This window comes from Pteropus vampyrus, unplaced genomic scaffold (genome assembly GCF_000151845.1).
Source record: "Pteropus vampyrus isolate Shadow unplaced genomic scaffold, Pvam_2.0 Scaffold23, whole genome shotgun sequence".
In the NCBI taxonomy this organism is placed as follows: Eukaryota; Metazoa; Chordata; class Mammalia; order Chiroptera; family Pteropodidae; genus Pteropus; species Pteropus vampyrus.
The window spans coordinates 1,700,181-1,712,082 of NW_011888804.1; the positions used below are offsets into that span (position 1 = coordinate 1,700,181).

General features: G+C 46.3%; 1 protein-coding gene across 1 annotated transcript in view; it reads right to left on the bottom strand.

The window, feature by feature from the left end:
- Window positions 1-387: 387 nt before the first annotated feature.
- P2RX7 (purinergic receptor P2X 7) overlaps window positions 388-11,902 on the bottom strand; it is a 39,284-nt gene continuing 27,769 nt past the window's right edge. The window contains exons 9-13 of the mRNA XM_011355773.2: window positions 9,884-9,974; window positions 8,134-8,199; window positions 7,888-8,037; window positions 6,078-6,179; window positions 388-4,564 (exon numbers count right to left, since the gene is read on the bottom strand). Coding sequence (XP_011354075.1) covers window positions 4,067-4,564; window positions 6,078-6,179; window positions 7,888-8,037; window positions 8,134-8,199; window positions 9,884-9,974 — 907 coding nt within the window. The 3' untranslated portion in view covers window positions 388-4,066. The remainder of the gene's footprint in view (window positions 4,565-6,077; window positions 6,180-7,887; window positions 8,038-8,133; window positions 8,200-9,883; window positions 9,975-11,902) is intronic.

Genomic DNA, 11,902 nt, shown 5'->3' on the forward strand with positions numbered 1-11,902 from the left:
GGGCTGCTGGGGAACTTGAGCCCACTCCTCGGGGGTCAGCAGGAATTGCATCTGGTCCATTTGATAAGGAAGGCGACCTTTCCCACAGGAGCAGACTGGGGAGCCATTCTTGGTCCTCCTGATATCACCGGAAGCCAAGGCAGCATGTGATATTAGACCTCAGTTATAGGCCTTACACCACAGGGCAAAGCACACCTGCAGGCTCTGTCGCCTGCCCGCCATCTACATCTGGTGCCTTCCTGCCACTGACCCGAAGCGCAGCAAGCAGGCGCTCCTCCTGACGAGCCCGGGGCGGCGGCTCTCCAAAAATCAAGGCACGGGAGGGCTCTTCCTCATTCTTTCTTGCTGCTGAACTTTTTGTGACTTCCCAAGAGGAAGAGGAGGAGAGAAAAGAGCATCAGTCCACTTTGCTGCATATTTGGAGCAAACGTTTCATGGAGTAGGGAAAGACCGAAATGGAAATTCCAACTGTATCTGCCTCCACTGCAGTTCATTCTCCACACAGCAATCAGAATGGTCTTTGAAAAGTCAAACAGAATCTTACCAGGCTCCTACTTCGAACATTCAGTGGCTCTCCATTGGTCTTTCTCAGGATGACGATAAACTCCGTGCCAGGGCCTCCGAGGTCCCGTGCGGTCTAGCTCCTGCCTGCCTGTCCAGGCCTGTTTCGTGCCTTACTTCCCCCTACTACTTATGGAATGGCAAGCAGGTCTCCTTTAAGTTCTGCACACCTGCTCCGCTTTTTCTGCCCCCGAGCCTTTGCACATGCTGGTCTCTGCCTGTTCGCCTAGGCGTCTAGTGCTCATCATCCCTCAGATTTCAGCTAAAGGGCTCCTTTTTCAGGAGGACTCCTCCGATCTTTCCCCTGTGACAGCCTCTCGGCATCATTTATCTTCATCGTGAGACTCGTCACAGGATATGAGTTTACATTGGTTCGAAGTAGTTGATTTATGTCTCTCTGTCTCCCTCAAATCTTTATGACAGCAGCAACTGCATCGGTCATCGGCCTCGAGTCAGTGCCTCAAAGAAAACTCCAGTTTTCTTATACTCATGATACTTCTGATACCAAACGCATGGGGCTTTTCCCACACCAGGCAGTTCTCCAACACTCCAGACACCATCTGGGTGTCCCACAGTTCAGTCATGACATTAACTACCTAGAGTGAGCACAGACTTCAGAAGTTGAGGACTTGGTCCTGCAAGACTTCCTCCACTTCAGATGTCAATCACAAGCTCCAGCTTGTAACCTGTACTTCTGACCAATTGGCTATAAATGTGGGGTTCCCATACCCACTCCCAGCTATGACTGTCCTTAGACCTCAGGGAAACCCTTACTTACATTTACCGGTCTATTATAAAGGACATAATAAAAGATACAGATGAGCAACCACATGGAAAGTTATATAGGGCAAAGTCCTAAAGGGACCTGAGTGCAGAAGCTTCTGTCTGAACCTCATAGTTCAGACATTTTTATGGGAGCTTCATCACAGAGACACAATCAATTATTAACTCAGTTTCCTATCCTTCCCTGCTCTGGAGGATGAGGGGGTAGGGATGAAAGTTTCAAAATTCTAACTATGACTTGGTCTCTCTGGTGACCAGTCCTCAACCTGAAGATACCCAAGAGCCCACCAAGAGTCACCTCATTAGAACACAAGACACTCCTATCACCCAGGAAGTTCCAAGGGATTTAGAAGCTCTTTGTCAGGAACTAGGCGGGGGCAGTGACCAAATATATATCTTCTAAGTCACAATAACCTCAAAAGATATATGTCGAGTGAATGTGTCAGTGAGTGAGCTGTGATTTGGGGATCTGCTGAGAAGAGGAAGTAAAAGGAACACTTCAATAATCATGAATTATACATTATTCTTTATTATCAAAACAGCCAAGTTAAGACACCTACGTTGCCAAGCTAGAATTAGGAAGTGTTTAAAAAATGGCTCCTTTTAAAGAGAGAAGTGCAAGTCCATTACCAATTCTACTTGAAATCAGTCAGTGTTACATGGAAGCAGAGCTCTGGCACAGACATGAAGCCATGAATCCCCTGCAGTTACCGTAACAGAAGAATGGATTTCAGTACAAGAAAACAGAGCCTACAAAACGTGCTTCTCCTTGGCATGCCTTTGGCAATGACATTTTGTGCAGTAGACTAAAAATAAGAATTCAAATATGATGCACGTTATTATAGGAAGTGTCAGACCTTTTATACACAGTTGACGTAACACATCACCCTCTCACCTAAAGCATCTGTGAAGGTGATGAAGGAGAACAGTGGGCAGATCCAGTGATTCTTTGTCATTCCAAATTCTGACTCCATCTGGGGCCTTTGTGAGGTGACAGAACCATACCAGGAATAAGGCACAGAGAAATGAAGGTCACGAGGCCCAGAGGTCATCAGAATGGACATGTGTAGCTATTACATAGAATTCTAGGAGGAAGAATTTCAATTCTGAAGAAGTCATATAGAATCCACTTTTCAAAAATATCTCAGAAAGGTAGTAAAAATGAAAGTTCAGTCTGGCCTAATTAATTTGATACCTGAGTTGAAAAAATCCTGGTTCTCGAAAAGTTTTGTTCTCTTTTTACATTAATACAGTAAAAAGCTGTTGGTTTTTAAAAAGTATCAAAAGGGTAAATCTTCGAGTATGTACAAAAAACTTCACAGATCCTTCATCAGCCACAGTCTCGAATAGTGGTCTCTATTTATTCTTTAAAACAGTTGTTTAGAAATAGTTGATTGTAGTGCCAAAACCATGAAAAGGAAATCCTGCAGGAGGACCCTAAAACTTAATACTATCCACTTTTATATTCTTAGTGGTTGATGTATAGAAATACTAAAGGTTTGGGCATGGGCTGCTTTGTAAGTAGAGTCTTGACTGCATCCCCTCTAACTGGCTGCAAGGTGCAAGATGTCCGTGCCAAAGGCGGCCTTTTCCAGTTTTTATCAGTCATAGAAATGCGATGTAATCAGAATGTATCGGGTAGCTCGGCAGTGAGGTCTGACGGGATTCCAGGGCAGAGCTGGTTTGGTCTGCAGCCCCGCTGAGGGTCTCCAGGGTGGTCCAGGCTCCCTGAAAACCTTAGAACCAGGGACGGTATGGGTGGAGTCTGTGTCTCTGTGAGTCCGGCTCGCTCTCTTGTCCCAGTTATCTGTTGCTGTGTAACAAACAACCCAAAACTTAACGGATTAAAACAGCAATTTTGTTCTCTGAGTCACTGGGCAGCTCTCACTGGGTGTCTCGGTCATGGGTTAGCAGGCTCTGGAATCATCTGAAGGCTGCTTCTTGCCCAGGTTTAGTGACTGGGCTGGGATGGTTTGCAAGCTGGGGGCTGCTTGGACATCTCTCCTCTCCATGTGGCTGCTTGGGCTTCCTCACAGCGGGGCAGTCTCTGGACAGTCAGACTTTTACCTGGAGGGTGGCTTCCTTCACAGCCAGAGTGTCAAGCGACAGGGAGTAGAAGCTGCCAGCCTCTTAAGACCAAGACCTTGAAGCTGACATAGCACCACTTCCACTGTTGGATAAGCAGTCAGAGTTGCCCACACACAAGGGGATGAGACATAACTCTCAGGTCCTGAGGGACAAGTGCCAAAGAATTTGTGGCCACTTTTGATCCTCCACATTCTCCAGCCAGGACCCAAAGGGTTTGTTCATAGTTGGACATTATCTTAGTCTGACCTCATAATGAGCTGCTTTGTATTCATGTAGCTCTTTATGCATTAACAAGAAAGTTCACGGATCCTGTCTCAAATTGTCCTCCCAACATCTCTGTGAGACAGTAGATTGGATACTAAGGTGCCTGAGGTACAGAGGTCAAGGCCTAGGATCACACAACTTCCTAAGGACAGAATTGAGACAGACATCCGAGTCTCTTGACGCTTAGTCCATGCCGAGGGATTCTGGGGTGTGTGTGTGTACCCAGGTCTCTGTGCTCCCTGACACATACAGACCTATAGCGGAGGAAAGCACATTTCCCTTCGTCCCAAAATCTGGCCATGGACCTTTGCAGGTGAAGCTCAAGGCGCAAGCAAAGGTGATGTTAAAATGACCGCCCAGCGCTGTGCCGTCAGTAAGGACTCTTGAAGCCACTGTACTGGCCTTGACTCTTGGGAAACTCCCTCCGGATCCTCCAGCGGCAGCAGCTGGGCAGGATAGCAAAGTCAGCCAGGTCCTGCGAGCCGAAGCGCCAAGTGGTGTAGCACCTGTAGGCACAGTGCCGTAGCCGGCTGTTGGTGGCCTCTGCGTCCAGCACCAGCAAGGGCTCCTGGTAGAGCAGGAGGAACTGCAGGACCTGCCTGGACAGGACGAGCTTCCTGAACGGCTCTGAGGTGGTGATGCAGGCGCCCGGCTTCTTCCGACAGCACAGCTCCTCCAGGCACCGGTGGCTCTCGGGCAGTTGGGACGGGAGGCAGTTTCCACACTGGCACCAGCCCGGGCTGTTGCTGGATCTGGGAGTCACCTCTTCGCTGAGCAGCTGGATCTCCTCTGGGTGCCCAGGAGTGGGGGCCAGGTCTTGGATAGACAGGGGCAGCCTGGACAGGTCTGCGAAGTCCATCGAGGGTCTCTGAAAAAGTCAAGTTTCCAAACGCATCAGCAGTGATGACCCTGAGGGCTCCAGTTTCTCTAATTTTATTATTAACTTACAAAATTACATTTTATATCACATTAATACTAGTAGCCATCATTTACTAAACATGTATCAGGACCGTGATAGTCTTTTACAAGCATTGCCTCATTCAGGCCTTCGAAGAACCTCATGAGAGATGTGTCCTTATCGCTATTGTATAAATTTAGAAAGTGAAATTCAGCACAGCCAGGCCTCAGAGCCGATAGCACCTCTTCAAAGAGCCCTTCTTGCCCTGAGCACCCAATCTAGGGAGTTCCCCTCCTCCCTTATCACGTCATGAGATTCTGCATTCATCACGGTACTTATTGCCGTCTGAAGTGGTCTTTTTAATTGATACGTTTATTGGACGATTCTTCTGCATGAAAGCAGGGGCCCTGTCCACCCCATTGTCACATCCGCAATGCCTAGGAGAGTGCCCAGCACACAGCAGAGAGTACGTGTTTGTTGGCTTAGCTCCGCTCTGTCCTTTTCCACGAAGCTCCCCCTTCTGGAGCATCTGTTTGTTAGGTTCCAAGGGAAGTTGCCACAGTTGCCGTCATTTACAAATGTCTATTCTTTGTGACATACACCTTCATTCACCAGACAAAGAAAGTCTGGGTCAAGTACATTCAAACCGAACAGTTCTTGTCCGTGAATGTTCACAGCAGCACACCTTGGTTTCAGACTTTCAGCCTCCAGAACTGCGAGACAGTAAATTTCTGTTGTTCTATGCTCCTTAGTACATTGTGGTGATTTATTATGGCAACTATAGAAAACTAACACGTTAGCGAAGATGTCCAGCCACCAGAACTGCTGGAGAGAGTGGGAATGAGAACGCGCAGCTGGAGGATGTTTGGCGGTGGCCACTAAGCCTCGTGGCCCAGCACATCCACTTGTAGGTGCCATATGTTTACCATAGCGGCATCGCTGGCGTGACCCCCAAGCTGGAAAACACCCAAATGTCCACCGACAATAGGAGGGATAAATAAATTGGATGTTAAGAAAATAGAAATTATATAACAGCGAGAAGGAACTGTTGTCATGTGCAGCATCATGGATGACTTTCACAAAACATGTCGAGTGAAAGAAGCCAGGCCCTCAACAGAGTGTATACTGAGGATATGCTATAGGATTCAAATTTTATAAAATACTATGCTCTTTATACCTGAAACTAATATAAAATTGAGTGTCAACTGTGATTGGAGGGAAAAAAAAAAACAACTTTTTTTTTTTAACTCTAGAAGAGGTAAAACTAGCCTTTGGATACAGGATGACAGTGACTTTTAAGGGAGGGTGATTGACACATTGAAAAAGACTTCTGCTATCAATAGTTACTTTTTTAATGTGGGTGCTGGTTTTATATGTGTTTACTTTGTTAAAATTCATCAAGTGCGATTTGTATAAATTTCCAGATGTACTTATGTTTAATAGTAAGTTTTCTTTAAAAAAAAGACTAAATGTTTTAACTTACTGGGACTTCTTCGCCATTGACACCTTGCAGACTTCTCCCAAGTAGCTGCTGGTCCACCATCCTAATGTGCGATTCATCCACAAAGGACACATATTTTAATGTCTAGGGAAAGAAGGTTAAACTTTTTATTACCTATTTTTGTATAGAATTATCAAGAATTGCATACCCGAACATATCTAAAGGCAAGTGTTATTCCCATTTACCAAATGACAAACTGTTAGACAGGTTCACCAAAAACGCTTGCTAACCAGGAATTTAAAGGAAAATCAGAAATGGAACCCAATGCACCTTAATTTTGTGGACTCAGTATCCACAGCTTAATGTTTTTAGGTCCCACGAGCGCTATACCCTTCCGTCGCTGTGTTCCTTCAATTTCAGTTACTCTTGATTGAATATCTCCCGAAAATATGCTACTTATTTATATTTTCATTAAATTTCACCCCATCCGGGGCCATGAAATAGTGATTATTTTTAGTGGCAAAGGTGAACTTTTTTTCAAAATGTGTATACACGCACAACGGACAATGAATTATGCATTCAGCTTCTGGAAGAGGACAGTGATGTTTTTTGCGGGGGGAGGGGTGAGGGCGGGGAAGACAAAGAAACTGTCTTTGTTGTTTTTAAGTACCAGAGATTCCTTGTTGATTGGGGGAAATCAAGTGTAGAGGCCCTGCTTAGTAAAGTCCAAATTAAACAACCAAAATACAGATGAGCTAACGTTCCCTTCGACTAGTCCCCCATCCTCGGCTTCTTTCCAGAAGGAATCATTGTTGTCACTTTCTTATGAGTGCAATGCCTTTTTGTATACATATATTACCCCCATATATATGCATGTGCATGTGATACATGTAGAAAATATATGTATAAAAATATAGAGAATATATGTTTGTGTATATACCTACACATATAATATACATACATAATATACATATAGAAAATACACAGAATTCACGTGTGTAGTTGTTTTTTTTATCCTATATATTGTACCATATATGTTGTTCTATAGTTTGCTGCTTTTCTCTCAAAAAAAATGTTTTAGATATTTGCTCATGCCAGTACCTATAACGTAGCGGTAATGAACATGGATTCTGAAACCATCTACCTAAGTTGGAATTTCAGCTCTACCATTTATGAGCTGTGTGACTTTGGACAAATTGGTTAACCGTCCTGTGCCTCAGGTTCCTCATCTATAGAGAGCGATCACAGTAGCACCTATCTATAAGGTCGTTGTCAAGCTTCAGTGAGTTAATATATGGAAAGCACTTCAAAGTGCTGTATAAACGTTTCCTGTTATTGTCTACCTCATTCTTTTAGACCCGTGCCTGGCATTTCTTGCTATGGATTTATCATAGTTTATTTAATGCCCTGTTCACCTAGTGGACATTTGGGTAGATGCTCAGTTGCAAACAGTGCTGTAACGGACGTCTCGAGCACGTCTGCTGCTTGGGTACTGGTGAGTGTTTCTCTAGCGCAGGGACGGAGAAGCGGAAATGCCAGGCTGCACAGGTCGTCCCACTTTGACGCTATTGGATATGGCCAACATGTCCTCCAAAGTCATTGCACTGTTGTTTTTAATAAATCTGGGGAAATTGACGAGTCCTGGAATGTGAAACTTTGTTTTCCCTACATTTTGTTTCTGTTCTTTCCTAAGACCAAAGGACGCATCTGAGGGGCGGCGGGTCGGGGGTAGGGTCCAGAGACTTGTCCCCTGGGGGGGGTCACACCTGCGATTCTGGCCTCGTTTTTGCACGTTCTTGGCGCCCTAACGGACTCTGCGGGCGTTTTGATGCTGGAGACGCGTGAGCCTTACCGGCTTGGGCTCCACAATGGACTCGCACTTCTTCCTGTAGTAGTACTCATTGACCGCGCAGCATTCACAGCACTTGCAATAGGGGTAAATGCGGGATCGACAGCATTTGCTCGAGTAAGTGTCGATGAGAGAGTCAATGAACATCGTGGCCTGGGAAGAACCCAGACAAGTGCCGTGTTAGTGAAACATTTTTTTTTTTTTTTTGCCACATCATTTTCAGAAAGCATGAGAAAGAGAGCCCCTTACCAAACCGAAGTAGGAGAGGGTCGAGCCGATGTACACGATCAGCTGGATGATGTCGAGTTTGCCTCCCTGAAAACAGAGCGGGGACGGTTGGTTACTCGGCTGAAATTCAGAGCAAGGATCTTGTGCTCTAGCGTGTGATTGGCAGTTCCAGCAAAGCGGGGAGTCCAGGGCTGCGACTTTGATAAATGCATCTAAAGCAGCAGAGATGGCGAAGGCTGAAAATGTGATTCCCATTCCTCCTGATTCTGCCCTGCACACTGTGCTCGAAAACGTGAATGTTTTAAACCAAGGAGCCCTGGAACCCACACACTGAGTGAGAACCACTGAAGGTGGTCATTCCCTAACCAAACGTTCCCTAACCATAGTCTGAGATTCCTTTGGAAGCAGCGGGAAGGAATGTCCGCACAAACTCTTTCCTTGGGTATCCTCGTGGTTTTTATTCTCAGTGGTCTTCCTGTCTATCCTTCCAGCCAAACTCATTGATTCTTGTGCTGCTTATCACCATGTTACATGAATAACATGCCATCGGACAAGGCGTCGTGGGCGTCTGTTGATTTTTGCATGCCAAGCGTCTCCTCCTTCCTTCTGGAGACAGCATCCCAGTTTTCCCTTGGAGAACCATCCCTGCCCACACTCAGTGTGGAGGGCAAGCTGGTCCACGATGTGAGCCCTGTCTGATCTGCGGGCTGGACCGGGGCCAGGACGGATAGTGCTTACTGCAGTCCCCGGCAGAGACTGTCTAGTCATAATCAATGTTCCTTCTGCTGTGATTCAGCGCCCTCCCCTGCCACCTGCTGCCGGTGGGTTCCCGGAACAGTCCCGACCATTGTCCTGACCTCATCAGGCGTATGCCGTGGTTTCCCATGACTGATACATGCGACTGTCCCCTTTTTGCCTTATAAAATTCTCTGGGGCCTGTTAGTGGCACGGGGATCCATTTTGTCTGGCAGACACCCAAGATGCGCCTTGTATGTAAGTTTCCCTTGATAAACTCTGTGCATTACCAGACTGGAGTGGCAGCCTCTCTCTTTGGTCCTTCCCTGTCCTCTGCTTACAAAGGTAGGTTTTCAGTTCCTGGACCTTTCCCTGAGTCTGTGTGTACCGACGCTTGGTCTGTGTAGTTTGGGGCTGGTTCAGGGCTGGTCCAAGACCGGCCATTTAGAGTGTGGCGTGACCCTGGTCACAGTGATTAGTTAAGGTCGCTAAACTGGGAAAATAGAAGGAGCTGCCTAGCACCGCCACGTGAGGGTGGATAGCGGGGGACAGTGCCAGAGCAGAGGAGGACAGATGTAAGAGATGGGGGGAGGTAGATTCCTCACGATGTTGGAGTATCTGGATCCAGCCATGTCTGAAGCCTGAAATTGCCCCTGGATCTTTCAGTTATGTGAACTAAAATTTTAAAATGCCCTTTTCCCCCCGCCAAGCCAGTTGGATTCCGTTACTAACTACTCTGTTTTGCAGAGGGATTTCTTTCTCCTTTTTTTTTTTTTTAAGCATCAGAATATTTTTAAAGGCGAATATTAGGTTTCCCTCCCCCCCCCCCCAATCTCACTCCTGTACTCCTCAGATGACTTTTTCATGGACAGAGCCCCTAGGACGTTTCTTCCCCCTTTCTTATCCTGCATGGGAGATGCACAGTGCCAGCTAATGACTGTCACCAAAACATTCGCCCCTTGAGGCACTACAGCAATAATTAGGACACAGTCAGAAGAAGGAAGGGAGATGCCAGTGACTGGGAGCAGAGACTTACGGTCCCAAAAACCAGGATGTCAAAACGGATCCCAAAGACTTTGATCAGAGTCCGCTTTTCAACATTGTTTTCCTTATAGTACTTGGCATATCTGTAGGAGGAAAAGGATATTTATATTTATAAAGATCTGTCTGAAAGTGCTGGTATCTTATGAAAAGAAAAATCGAAACAATAGATAATCTAGTCTTATCCATCTTCTAGCTCCGCCTCTAGATCTGTGATTGGCAGAGAGAAGAACAGAATCCAAACCCATGAGTTGCTCTCTCTGACCACCTGGAACCAGCTGGAAGGGGCAAGGAAGGGTCCTCCCTGCAAGATTTCAGAGGGAGCCTGGCCCTGCTGACACCTTGCTTTTGGACGTTGGGTCTCTAGAACTGCGAGAGAATAAATTTCTATTGTTAAAGCCACCAAGTCTGTGGTCATTTGTTAGAGTAGGCGCAGGACACTATACGATCACGTGCCGATTCTGAACCAGAGGAGAGCATCCGGCGTTCTGTGTGGGTCCACCCTGCCCCGCCTACACATGCGGCAAATGAACCGAATCACGTGTTTACCTAACGAGGACCTTTTGCCATGGACATCTTTTGGTAAAAAACAAAATTCTGTAATGTGACCAACTTCTTCAAATTCTTATGTTTTAGAAAGTTATATTTTCTCACATACCTCATCTAACCTGCCATTACCTTCTCTTTCATGTGGCTATTTGAAAATCACTTGTCTGGGTACCTTTCGGATCTGGACAATTCATTTTTGGCCAAAGATTCCTTCCGGTGCTCATTCTAGACCACAGATGCTCGAACGCTTTGTTCTAAAGGACTATTTAACATCATAGCGATCTCAGTTCTCCATATAGCTCAGATCTCTCCAGGAATGAGTGTCCTTAGGCTTAGCACAGCACATCTGGTTGGTACATTGCCCTGCATGCTTCTGCTGATTACTAAAAACACAAAGCCCACGAGAGCGGTCAGGGGACCACAGATCTCATCCTCTCTCCTTGCTAATGGCCATCATCCCATTCTGTAGAGCAGCAGGGGATAATCAGTACCTAAATGAGCAGCTGGTGTCAGAGCCTGGGATGAAACTATACTGACCTAGAGGAGGCAGAAAGCCTCTTGTGTCTTGATCTTAAGCCAGCCTTTAGTCAAGGGTCTCAAATTCAGATACGCACAGGGGCCTAGGAGATGACAGAAATGAGTCATGCGGGCCAGGTATGAGGCAACAAGGTGCGGTGGGGACAGTGGAAAACCGAAAAGCACGCCCCTTCCAAAAGGGAGCCACTGACAGCGCCAGCTGAGTGCTGCTGTGTGGGATATAAACCCAGAGTTGTCAAATGGATTAATGTCTTTTTTCAATTTTAGTTCATTTTTTTCAAGAAAAGTAGGAAGTCTAGATTTTTGTCTCAACTCTCAAAACGTTGTGCAGGCCAAAAACAACAATAAGAAAAGTGGGAGGTTGCTTGCCAGTTTATGATGCTGCTTTAAGTGACATCTGAGAAGAAAATCCTTTGGGGTGCTCGATGACAGAGCCTAAACCAGCGCTTCTCAGACTTTAAAGCGCACACGAATCTCCCAGGAATCTGGTTAAAACACAGCTTTTGATTCAGTAATACGAGAGTGCAGCCTGAGATCCTGCTTTGTAGCAGGCTTCTAGGTGAGGCCCATGCTGCTGGTTCCAGGACCTCGCTCCGAGCATTGAGGTTCTGGGTCAATGGTTCTCAAACTTGAGCGTGTGCCAGAATCACCTGGCGGGCTTGAGAATTCCGCCCCGCTCCAGTGTCCAATTCCGTAGGTCCAGGGTGGAACCTGAGAATTTGCATTTCTGACAAGTTCGCATGTGATGCTGATGCTGGGCCCACACTTTGAGAACCATTGGTCTAGATCACTAGTACTAGAGAGATTCAGAGATGGTAAATTTTTTTGCAAGTTGATTCCCCTACATGGGCTCCTGTCTGTGCTCTTTCTCTTCTTAACTAGGAAAGCACATGATGCCTATAGGGGTGCTACCTCGTGCTTGGAGGGG